This window comes from Pan troglodytes, chromosome 14 (genome assembly GCF_028858775.2).
Source record: "Pan troglodytes isolate AG18354 chromosome 14, NHGRI_mPanTro3-v2.0_pri, whole genome shotgun sequence".
NCBI classification, from domain to species: Eukaryota; Metazoa; Chordata; class Mammalia; order Primates; family Hominidae; genus Pan; species Pan troglodytes.
This window is the reverse complement of record NC_072412.2, coordinates 54,014,657-54,026,804: the sequence shown is the minus strand read 5'-3', so window position 1 is coordinate 54,026,804 and position 12,148 is coordinate 54,014,657. Positions and strand designations below refer to the sequence as shown.

General features: G+C 39.4%; 2 protein-coding genes across 43 annotated transcripts in view; one reads left to right on the top strand and one right to left on the bottom strand.

Annotated features, from left to right (window-relative positions):
- RB1 (RB transcriptional corepressor 1) overlaps nucleotides 1–12,148 on the bottom strand; it is a 170,876-nt gene that overhangs the window by 46,719 nt on the left and 112,009 nt on the right. The window lies entirely within an intron of this gene.
- LPAR6 (lysophosphatidic acid receptor 6) overlaps nucleotides 1–12,148 on the top strand; it is an 85,029-nt gene that overhangs the window by 15,618 nt on the left and 57,263 nt on the right. For 15 of the 32 annotated variants that reach the window (XR_010150679.1, XR_008538672.2, XR_010150676.1 and 12 more), the window contains exons 1-2: nucleotides 8,074–10,646; nucleotides 12,015–12,125. Coding sequence is in view for 6 of the 32 variants with exons in the window: in XM_054664922.2 (XP_054520897.1) it covers nucleotides 10,167–10,646; nucleotides 12,015–12,125 (591 nt within the window). In the remaining 26 variants the exon portion in view is untranslated. Of the gene's footprint in view, nucleotides 1–856; nucleotides 907–969; nucleotides 1,186–3,641; nucleotides 3,769–4,973; nucleotides 5,115–8,073; nucleotides 10,647–10,920; nucleotides 12,126–12,148 lie in introns of those variants that run through there. The other 17 variants (XR_010150686.1, XR_010150680.1, XR_010150683.1 and 14 more) reach the window with 9 other exon arrangements.

Here is a 12,148-nt window from a genome sequence, read left to right as displayed (position 1 = left end):
GGGAGTAAACAATGCTTAAACTTTTAATACACACACAATTTCACTACTGGGAGCAAAAGAATTCAGGTATATCAGAGAATAGCTTTATAGCCACAAGCATGCAGCTTCCAGGAGCATCCTGAGAGACCAATCCTTTTTAACTTCTACCCCTCAGTAATAGGTAAAAGATACAAGTCAATAAGTGTTTACTTTAACTGAAGAGTACTTGAATTTCTGATAATAATCTATGCTGGAAGGTGTTAAATTTACTATTCACAGAAAACCCTTGTTCTAATTATTTGAAAGCAGCAGAGATATTTCCTGCTTTTGTATAAAACTTGGCACATTACTATGTACAAATGCAAACTTTTTAAATAAATAAAGATGAAGCTAAAAATGAAGGATGGTCATCATACGATTTTAATCTACAGAAGGATGAAAATGTCTAAAATCTCTTAATCTTAAATTTCTATCATAATGTTAGAATTTAGTGTTTTAAAAAGTCTGCAGAGCTTACTCATTTAAAGACAAAGTTCTTTACTTAATATTTACCTAAGCTATGGACCAAGTTTCCTATTTTATGTCTGATATGGTTTCAATGTTTGTCCCTTCCAAATCTCGTGTTGAAATGTGATCCCCAATGCTGGAGGTGAGGTTTGGTAGAAGATGACTACATCAGGGGGGTGGATCCCTCATGAATGGTTTAGCACCACCCCCTTGGTGATAACTGAGCTCTCGCTCAGTTAGTTCACAAGAGATCTGCTTGTTTAAAAAGGGTATGGGACCTCCTCCTTCCTCTTGCTCCTATTGTCACCACGTGACATGCCTGTTTCCCCTCCGACTTCTGCCATTAATATAAGCTTCCTCAGGACTCACCAGAAGCTGAGGAGAAGCTGGTGCCATGCTTCCTGTACAGCCTGAAGAACCGTGAGCCAACTAAACCCTACTCTTTTCTTTACAAATTACCCAGTCTCAGGTATTTCTTTACAGCAATGCAAGAACGAACTAGCACAACATCAGTAAGAAAAAAAGGGTGAAAGCTACCTGTTACAACGAGAACATTTGACTAGAAGTCAAGAAACTAGGATTCGAGTTCCTGCTCCAGCAATAATCAGCTATGGTTTTAGTTTCCTAAGTTGTACTTGAGTGACTGGAAGGAGAGCTAAACTATATACCAAAGAAGATGAATGGCTAGTTGTAACAGGGGTAAGGTGGACTTTTATTCTGAATTTCTAGGATCCAGTGCTAGCTCCAACATTAGAGGATATTAAGACTAATGCAATATGCAATGTGTTAACCACCAAGCAAACTAACTTAGAAATATATGTGGTTTTTATAAGCAAAGCCTATGTCTATTTGATTTAAATTGGCTGTACATTAGCAGTGCTAAAAAAGGCATACCAAATGCATCACATGATCACTTCTTTATCTGACAGAGCACAGGCATCCTATCTGGTCAAGAAAACAAAACAAATCTTATTGTTCCATGATTTCCCACAACATAACCTTTATTTGTATAAAGTTAAGATATTATAGGTGATGTCATCTATAATAATATCTTTTTAGAGGTTTACATTCAGAATATGTTTTCATTTCATTTTATTCTGAAAACTCTTCATAAGGTCAAAAGGGCATGTCATATCCATCTTAAAGTTCAGGGCAGAGTTTGCCCAAGGTAAGGTCAAAATTTAGAAATCAAGGATTCTGGATCTCTAGGTCACAGTGCTTTCTATTATCCCTTTATGCATGCACTCACTAAGTTGTATTCTTTCATTATACAAACATGTATAAGGAACTGGGTTGGGTACTTCTTGTGAGGACCCAGTTTTTAGTTTTGACTTCATCATTCTCCACCAATAATCACTTTGTAATCCTAAGCAAGTCACAACTTCTCTGAATTTTAGTTTCTTGGTCTGTAAAATTGAAACAATAATATATGTTCTTTCTGTCATTGAAAATTAGTGGGGAGACTGAATTAGATAGAAAGCTAAGAGCTGAAAAGAATTCTATAGGTCTAATTTAATACTCTCCTTTTACAAATATACAACAGAGAAGCTAAATTATTTGCTCAAGGTCATGTCATTTTTTTTTTCCTTTAAGAGTTGAGGTCTCTCTATATTGCCAGGCTAAACTGGAATTCCTGGGCTCAAGAGATCCTCCTACCTCTGCCTCCTGAGTAGGTGGGGCTCAGGAGACGCACATTAATTTTTAGTAACTTGGATTAGAATCCAAGTCACTTAACACCTAGTGAAATTGGTCCTTTCATTACACTTTGCAGCGTCTAGACTAGGTGAAAAATTTTTGAAAGCTACAACCCACCTAGCCTTACCCAGCTAAGGTTTTATGACCAAATTCAGCCTTTATGCCACAAGGCATATATTGTATGTGAAGAATTAACATCTTCCAGGAATTCAGAGTAGGACTAGGTTACATAGCATCCTTGAGAGAATGGAGAAAATAGTCACTCAAATAGTTTTCTGTGTTTTTGGATGAGAAAGGCAGCATGACTATATTAATGGGACATTATTACCAGGAATGGCTCTAGCCTTCAAGACCTGAAATTTAAAATTTGTATTCAACTGTAAAGGCTAGCCTTCATTACACATCATCTCCTCAAGAAGCTCTTTACTAAATTCGTAGATTCTCATGTCTATGTGTTACTAATAGCTGTTGTTATATCTTGTATTGCAATTATTTCTTTGTTTTGTATTCTTTTTTTTTTTCTTTTTTTTTGAGACAGAGTCTTGCTCTGTCACCCAGGCTGGAGTGCAGTGGCATGATCTCCGTCACTGCAACCTCTGCTTCCCAGGTTCAAGCGATTCTCCTGCCTTAGCCTTCTGAGTAGCTGGGATTACAGGTGTGAGCCACCACACCTGGATAACATTTTGTACTTTTAGTAGAGACAGAGTTTCACCATGTTGGCCAGGCTGGTTTCAAACTCCTGACCTCAAGAGGTCTGCCCGCCTTGGCCTCCCAAAGTGCTAGGATTACATGCATGAGCCACCACACATGGCCTTGTTTTTCATTCTTAATTGAATTGCACGTATATGTCTTAAAAGGCAAACTAAGTACTGTGGAAGTACAGAAAAGGAACTGATGAGATTAAGGAGACTCCATAGAAAAGACGTGATACGATTCTAAGAGTTGGAGATGAAGAAGCAACAAGAGAGTTCGGAAAAAAAGATAAGGAAGAAGGGACAATTCAAGTGTATGCACAGATAAATATGCTTATTCAAGTTTTAAATCTTACCACAATAACATTTTCACTCCTCTTGATTTCCTTTCCCTACTTGTTTGAACCTGCTTCAACCACCATTCCCATCAACTTTTACTTTGCTCTAATCATCATTCATCACCCTTTAAATCTTTCCTCTTCTACTCCCATCCAACTCTATAAAAGTTGGTTCAACTCTTTGAACTTGGGTAGATGACTCACATTCCGGTAAAAAGTAACATACAGTATTAAGTGTTTACAATAATGAAAGGAAGGTAAATCACTTCGAAATGATACCGATAGACTTATGGTAATACTAGTCTAGAATTTAAGATTTTTTCTCCTTAGGCTAAAAGATATTTTTATAGAAAATAAATATATTCTGTCAACATAAATTACAAATGTTCATTTCTCAAATTGAAAAAGGTTTGTTTCTATACCTAAATAGAAAATTTTATCATAATGAGCATCAAAAGAATCCCAAATGAGAAAACTGCTTTTTTCATAAGTGTAAATTAAGAGATGGAAGTCACATTTCACCATGGCAAACATTTGCTGCATGCAAAATGACTGAAGTAAGTTTAGAATAATTCTTTTTAAATTTTAAAATATCAATGTCCCATACTTTTTTCTTTCTTTCTTCTTTTAAGAGACAGTGTCTCGTTATGTTGCCCAGGCTGGAGTGCTGTGGCTATTCATAGGTGTCATCAAAGAGCAATGAAGCCCCAAACTCCTATGGCCTTAAGTGATCCTCTTGTCTCAGCCTCTAGAGTAGCTTCGACTACAGGAGTGTACCACTATGCCTGGCTCACACTTTCTTTTGAACTTAAATGAATTTATTTCTGTTTTAAGTCTCACATACTCTCTCATCTGATTTTTTTCTTTTTTTTTTTTTGCATATCCCCTGTTCTCAATGTTATGTACAATTTCAATTATGGCCTTCAAAACTTTTAATGAGAGAATTCTTTAAAGTTTTAATCAATTCCTCTTTGATCAATTTTATAGTAAAAGAACACGGTGTCTTATTGTGGAAAAAATACGTCTTTTAAAGAAGAAAGCTATTGAAACATAAAGGGAAACCTTTTACAGAATATTTAATCTTATACATGTTTCTTGTGCAACCTGTTTCAAAAATCAGAAATCCTTAAACATAAAGAGTGTAAGGTGACTCCTTGATCTATTATACCTGAGAGTGAAAAAACCCAACCTGCGGAGGTTGCAGTGAGCCGAGATCGCGCCACTGCACTCCAGCCTGGATGACAGAGCAAGACTCCGTCTCAAAAACACAAAAACAAAAACAAAAACAAAAACCCAACCCAGCAGCTTAAGCAGTGAAAGTATTCAAAGAATCATAATCAGATGTCATTAAATTTTAAAAACCGATGCATTACATAATGAAATTCACTATATTTCATTCTTTTTATTTATTTACTTATTTATTTGAGAACAGGCCTCTCTCTGTCACTCAGGATGGAGTAAAATGGTACAATCATAGCTCAATGCAGCCTCAATCTCCCGGGCCCAAGTGATCCACCCACCTCAGCCTCCCTAGTAACCAGGACTACAGGTGCCCACCACCACACTTGGCTAATTTTTGGAAACAGGGTGTCACTATGTTGCCTAGGCTGGTCTTGAAATCCTGGTCTCAAGTGATCCTCTCATCTCAGCCTCCCAAAGTGTTGGGATTATAGGTGTGAACCACAGATCCTGGCCAAGATTCACTATATTTTGAATTGGTTGTATATGTAGGCTATATTCTTTCCTTTTTGTTTTTTTTTAGACAAGGTCTTGATCTGTCACCAGGCTGAAGTGCAGTGGTACAATCAAAGCTCACTGCAGTCTCAACCTCCTAGGCTCAAACAATCCTCCCACTTCAGCCTCCCAACCAGCTGGGACCACAGGTTGACATCACCACACCCAGGTAATTTTTAAATTTTTTATGGACACAGGGTTTCCCTATGTTGCCAAAGCTGATACACTATATTTCAAATCAGTCTACAAGGTCATTATGGCAACAGTCCTAAAAAAAGGCTTGTCTTCACCATTTTTTAAAAGTATTATACTTTAAGTATTGGGATACATGTGCAGAACATGCAGGTTTGTTACATAGGTATACACGTGCCATGGTGGTTTGCTGCACCCATCAACCCATCATCTATGTTAAGTATTTCTCCTAATGCTATCCCTCCTCTAACCCCCAACCCCGACAGGCCCCGATGTGTGATGTTCCCCTCCCTGTGTCCATGTGTTCTCATTGTTCAGTTCCCACTTATGAGTGAGAACATGCGGTGTTTGGTTTTCTGTTCCTGTGTTAGTTTGCTGAAAATGATGGTTTCCAGCTTCATCCATGTCCCTGCAAAGGACATGAACTCATCCTTGTTCATGGCTGCATAGTATTCGATGGTATATATGTGCCACATTTTCTTTATCCTGTCTATCATTGATGCGCATTTGGGTGGGTTCCAAGTCTTTGCTATTGTAAATACTGCTGCAATAAGCATATGTGTGCATGTGTCTTTATATTAGAATTATTTATAATCCTTTGGGTATATACCCAGTAATGGGCTTGCTGGGTCAAATGGTATTTCTGGTTCTAGATCCTTGAGGAATCGCCACACTGTCTTCCACAATGGTTGAACTAATTTACACTCCCACCAACAGTGTAAAAGCATTCCTATTCTCCACATCCTCTCCAGCATCTGTTGTTTCCTGACGTTTTAATAATCGCCATTCTAACTGCCGTGAGATGGTGTCTCATTGTGGTTTTGATTTGCATTTCATTAATGACTGCTGATGATGAGCTTTTGTTCATATGCTTGTTGGCCACATAAATGTCTTCTTTTGAGAAGTGTCAGTTCATATCCTTCACCCACTTTTTGATGGAGTTGTTTGCTTTTTTCCTGTTCCTTGTAGATTCTGGACTTTAGCCCTTTGTCAGATGGATAGATCGCAAAAATTTTCTCCCATTCTGTAGGTTGCCTGTTCACTCTGATGATAGTTGCTTTTGCTGTGCAGAAGCTCTTTAGTTTAATTAGATCCCATTTGTCAATTTTGGCTTTTGTTACCATTGCTTTTGGTGTTTTGGTCATGAAGTCTTTGCCCATGCCTATGTCCTGAATGGTACTGCCTAGGTTTTCTTCTAGGGTTTTCATGGCTTTAGGTCTTACATTTAACTCTTTAATCCATCTTGAGTTAATTTTTGTATAAGGTGTAAGAAAGGGGTCCAGTTTCAGTTTTCTGCACATGGCTAGCCAGTTTTCCCAACACCATTTATTAAACAGGGAATCCTTTGTCTCATCTTTGTCAAAGATGAGATGGTTGTAGATGTGTGGCATTATTTCTGAGGGCTCTCTTCTGTTCCATTGGTCAATATATCTGTTTTGGTACCAATACCATGCTGTTTTGGTTATTGTAGCCTTGTAGTATAGTTTGAAGTCAGGTAGCATGATGCCTCCAGCTTTGTTCTTTTTGCTTAGGATTGTCTTGGCTATATGGGCTTTTTTGGTTCCATATGAAATTTAAAGTAGTTTTTTCTAATTTTATAAAGGAAGTCAATGGTAGCTTGATAGGGATAGCATTGAATCTATAAATTACTTTGAGTGGTACGGCCATTTTCACAAGATTGATTCTTCCTATCCATGAACATGGAATGTTCTTCCATTTGTTTGTGTCCTCTTTATTTCCTTGAGCAGTGAAGTTTGTAGTTCTTGAAGATGTCCTTCACATCCCTTGTATGTTGTATGCCCAGGTATTTTATTCTCTTTGTAGCATTTGTGAATGGGAGTTCACTCATGATTTGGCTCTCTGTTTGTCTATTATTGTTGTATAGGAATACTTGTGATTTCTGCACATTAATTTTGTATCCTGAGACTTTGCTGAAGTTGCTTATCAGCTTAAGGAGATTTTGGGCTGAGATAATGGGGTTTTCTAAATAGACAATCATTGTCTCTGCAAACAGAGACAATTTAATTTCCTCTCTTCCTATTTGAATACGCTTTATTTCTTCCTTTTTTCTAACTGCCCTGAACAGAACTTCCAATACTATGTTGAATAGGAGTGGTGAGAGAGGGCATCCTTGTCTTGTGCCAGTTTTCAAAGGGAATGCTTCCAGCTTTTGCTGATTCAGTATGATATTGGCTGTGGGTCTGCCATAAATAGCTCTTATTATTTTGAGATACGTTCCATCAATATGAAGTTTATTGAGAGTTTTTAGCATGAAGCAGTGTTGAATTTCATCAATGGCCTTTTCTGCATCTATTGACATAATCATGTGGTTTTTATCTTTGGTTCTGTTTATGTGATGGATTACATTTATTGATTTGCATATGTTGAACCAGCCTTGCATCCCAGGGATGAAGCCGACTTGTTTGTGGTGGATAAGCTTTTTGATGTGCTATGGATTCAGTTTGCCAGTATTTTATTGAGGGTTTTCACATCGATATTCATCAAAGATATTGGCCGAAATTTTCTTTTTTTGTTGTGTGTGGCAGGTTATGGTATCAGGATGATGCTTGGCTTATAAAATGAGTTAAGGAGGACTCTCTTTTTTTCTACTGCTTGGAATAGTTTCAGAAGGAATAGTACCAGCTCCTCCTTGTACCTCTGGCAGAATTCAGCTGTGAATCCATCTGCTCCTGGGATTTTTTTGGTTGGTACGCTATTAATTACTGCCTCAATTTCAGAACTTGTTATTGGTCTATTCAGGGATTCGACTTCTTCCTGGTTTACTCTTGGGAGGGTGTATGTGTCCAGGAATTTATCCATTTCTTCTAGATTTTCTAGATTACTTGCATAGAGATGTTTATAGTATTCTCTGATGGTAGTTTGTATTTCTGTGGGATCAGTGGTGATATCCCCTTTAGCATTTTTTTATTGTGTCTATTTGATTCTTCTCTCTTTTCTTCTTTATTAGCCTGGCTAGTGGTCTATGTATTTTGTTAATCTTTTCAAAAAACCAGCTCCTGGATTCATTGATTTTTTGAAGGGTTTTTCGTGTTTCTCTCTCCTTCAGTTCTGCTCTGACCTTAGTTATTTCTTATCTTCTGCTAGCTTTTGAATTAGTTTGCTCTTGCTTCTCTAGTTCTTTTAATTGTGATGTTAGGGTGTCAATTTTACATCTTTTCTGCTTTCTCCTGTGGGCATTTAGTGCTATAAACTTCCCTCTAAACATTGCTTTAGCTGTGTCCCAGAGATTTGGGTATGTTGTGTCTTGGTTCTCATTGGTTTCAAAGAACTTCTTTGTTTCTGCCTTAATTTCATTATTTTCCCAGTATTCATTCAGGAACAGGTGGTTCAGTTTCCATGCAGTTGTGCAGGTTTGAGTGAGTTTCTTAATCCTGAGTTCTAATTTGATTGCACTGAGGTCTCAGAGACTGTGTTATGATTTCCATTGTTTTGCATTTGTTGAGGAGTGTTTTACTCCCAATCATGTGGTTAGTTTTAGAATAAGTGTGATGTGGTGCTAAGAAGAATGTCTATTCTGTTGATTTGGGGTGGAGAGTTCTGTAGATGTCTATTAGGTCTGCTTGGTCCAGAGCTGAGTTCAAGTCCTGAATATCCTTGTTAATTTTCTGTCTCATTGATCTGTCAAATATTGACAGTGGGGTGTTAAAGTCTCCCACTATTATTGTGTGGGAGTCTAAGTCTCTTTGTAGGTCTCCAAGGACTTGCTTTATGAATCTGGGTGCTCCTGTATTGGGTGCATACATACTTAGGATAGTTAGCTCTTCTTGTTGCATTGATCCCTTTACCATTATGTAATGCCCTTCTTGTCTTTTTTGATCTTCGTTGGTTTAAAGTCTGTTTTATCAGAGACTAGGATTGCAACCCCTGCTTTTTTTGTTGTTGTTGTTGTTTTTTTTTTTTTGCTTTCCATTTGCTTGGTAAATCTTCCTCCATTCCTTTATTTAGAGCACGTGTCTTTGCATGTGAGATGAGTCTCCTGAATACAGCACACTGATGGGTCTTGACTCTTTATCCAACTTGCCAGTCTGTGTCTTTTAATTGTGGCACTTAGCCCGTTTACTTTTAAGGTTAATATTGTTATATGTGAATCTGACCCTGTCATTATGATGCTAGCCAGTTAGTTTGCCCATTAGTTGATGCCCATTAGTTTCTTCATATTGTCGATGGTCTTTACAATTTGATATGTTTTTGCAGTGGCTGGGACCAATTTTTCCTTTCCATATTTAGTGCTTCCTTCAGGAGCTCTTGTAATGCAGGCCTGGTGGTGACAAAATCTCTCAACATTTGCTTATCTGTAAAGGATTTTATTTCTCCTTCACTTATGAAGCTTAGTTTGGCTGGATACAAAATTCTGGGTTGAAAATTCCTTTCTTTAAGAATGTTGAATATTGGCCCCCACTCTTTTCTGGCCTGTAGGGTTTCTGCAGAGAGATCCACTATTAGTCTGATGGGCTTCCCTTTGTAGGTAACCCGACCTTTCTCTCTGGCTGCTCTTAACATTTTTTCCTTCATTTCAACCTTGGTGAATCTCACGATTATGTGTCTTGGGGTTGCTCTTCTTGAGGAGTATCTTTGTGGTGTTCTCTGTATTTCCTGAATTGGAATGTTGGCCTGTCGTGCTAGGTTGGGGAAGTTCTCCTGAATAATATCCTGAAGAGTGTTTTCCAAATTGGTTCAATTCTCCCTGTCACTTTCAGGTACAGGGACAATCAAACATAGGTTTGGTCTTTTCACATAGTCCCCTATTTCTTGGAGGCTTTGTTCGTTTCTTTTCATTCTTTTTTCTCTAATCTTGTCTTCACACTTTATTTCATAAAGGTGATCTTCAATCTCTGATATCCTTTCTTCTGCTTTGGCTGTTGATACTTGTGTATGCTTCACGAAGTTCTTGTGCTGTGTTTTTCAGCTCCATCAGGTCATTTATGTTCTTCTCTAAACTGCTTATTTTAGGTAGCAATTCCTCTAACCTTTTTTCAAGGTTTTTAGCTTCCTTGCATTGGGTTAGAACATGGTCCTTTGGCTTGGAGGAGTTTATTATTACCCACCTTCTGAAGCCTACTTCTGTCAATTCATCAAACTCATTCTCTGTCCAGTTTTGCTCCCTTGCTGGCGAGGAGTTGTGATTTTTTGGAAGAGAAAAGGCATTCTGGTTTTTGGAATTGTCAGCCTTTTTGCGCTGGTTTTTCCTCATCTTCATGGATTTATCTACCTTTGGTCTTCGATGTTGGTGACCTTCAAATGGGGTTTCTGTGTGGAAGTCCTTTTTGTTGATATTGATGCTATTCATTTCTGTTTGTTAGTTCTCCTTCTAACAGTCAGGCCCCTCTGCTGCAGGTCTGCTGGAATTTGCTGGAGGTCCACTCCAGACCCTGTTTGTCTGGATATCACCAGCAGAGGTTGCAGAACAACAAAGATTGCTGCCTGTTCCTTCCTCTGGAAGCTTTGTCCCAGAGGGGCACCCACCAGACGGCAGCTGGAGCTCTCCTGTGTGAGTTGTCTGTCGATTCCTGCTGGGAGGTGTTTCCCAGTCAGGAGACATGGGGGTCAGAGACCCACTTGAGGAGGCAGTCTGTCCCTTAGCAGAGCTCGAGCAATGTCCTGGGAGATCTGCTGCTCTCTTCAGAGCCAGCAGGCAGGAATGTTTAAGTCTGCTGAAGCTGCACCAATAGCCACCCATAGCACCCTTCCCCCAGGTGCTCTGTCCCAGGGAGATGGCAGTTTTATCTATAAGCCCCTGACTGGGGCTGCTGCCTTTTTTTCAGAGATGCCCTGCCCAGAGAGGAGGACTCTAGAGAAGCAGTTGCGCTACAGTGGCTTTGGTGAGCTGCAGTGGGCTCCACCCAGTTCAAACTTCCCGGTGGCTTTGCTTACACTGTGAGGTGAAAACCACCTACTCAAGCCTCAGTAATGGCAGATGCCCCTCCTCCCACCAAGCTCCAGCATCCCAGGTCGACTTCAGACTCCTGTGCTGGCAGTGAGTTTCAAGCCAGTGGATCTTAGCTTGCTGGGCTCTGTGGGGGTGGGATCCACTGAGCTAGACCACTTGGCTCCCTGGCTTCAGCCCCCGTTCCAGGGGAGTTAACAGTTCTGTCTCACTGGTGTTTCAGGTGCCACTGGAGTATGAAAAAGAAAAAATCCTGCAGCTAGCTCGGTGTCTGCCCAAACGGCTGCCCAGTTTTGTGCTTGAAACCCAGGGCCTGGGTGTTCTAGGCACCCGAGGGAATTGCCTGGTCTGAGGGTTGTGAAGATCATGGAAAAGGCATAGAGTCTGGGCCGGAATGCATCGTTCCTCGTGGCACATTCCCTCATGGCTTCCCTTAGCTAGGGGAGGAAGTTCCCTGGCCCCTTGCACTTCCCGTGTAAGGCGATGCCCCACCCTGCTTTGGCTCGCCTTCCATGGGCTGCACCCCCTGTCTAACCAGTCTCAATGAGATGAGCTGGGTACCTCAGTTGGAAATAGAGAAATCACCCACCTTCTGCGTTGATTTCGCTGGGAGCTGCAGACTCCAGCTGTTCCTGTGTTCACCATTTTAGCATCTATCTGGCTCTGTTTAATTTTCGCTCCCCCCAAAAAATCCATATAAGAAATAAGTTGATTCTCAAAGTTCCAGAAGTGTAGAGATCTCACATTAAAATAACAGTTTGCCTGAGTTTATCAAATACAAAAGTATCTATTAAATATAATTGATTATATGGATTCATTACATCCCTTTGCAAGTAGTTACTCTGTATTTTTCCAATTCTAACCTAAGAATTTTTCAAAGTTTCTAAATTCCCCTTTGGTTCCTTAATTAGAAGCCAAATTTAATATCTGGAAAAAATGCAGTATTCAATTATCTTCTTCCTGTTCAAACAGTCCCTCTGCTATGGCTCTTCCTCAGTAGAAACAACTGGCAACAAAATTCAAGTTTATGATTCATTCATCAGCAAACATGTGAGAATCATCTACAAAGAACCAAGAATTGTGGTAAGAATTATACAAACATTTAC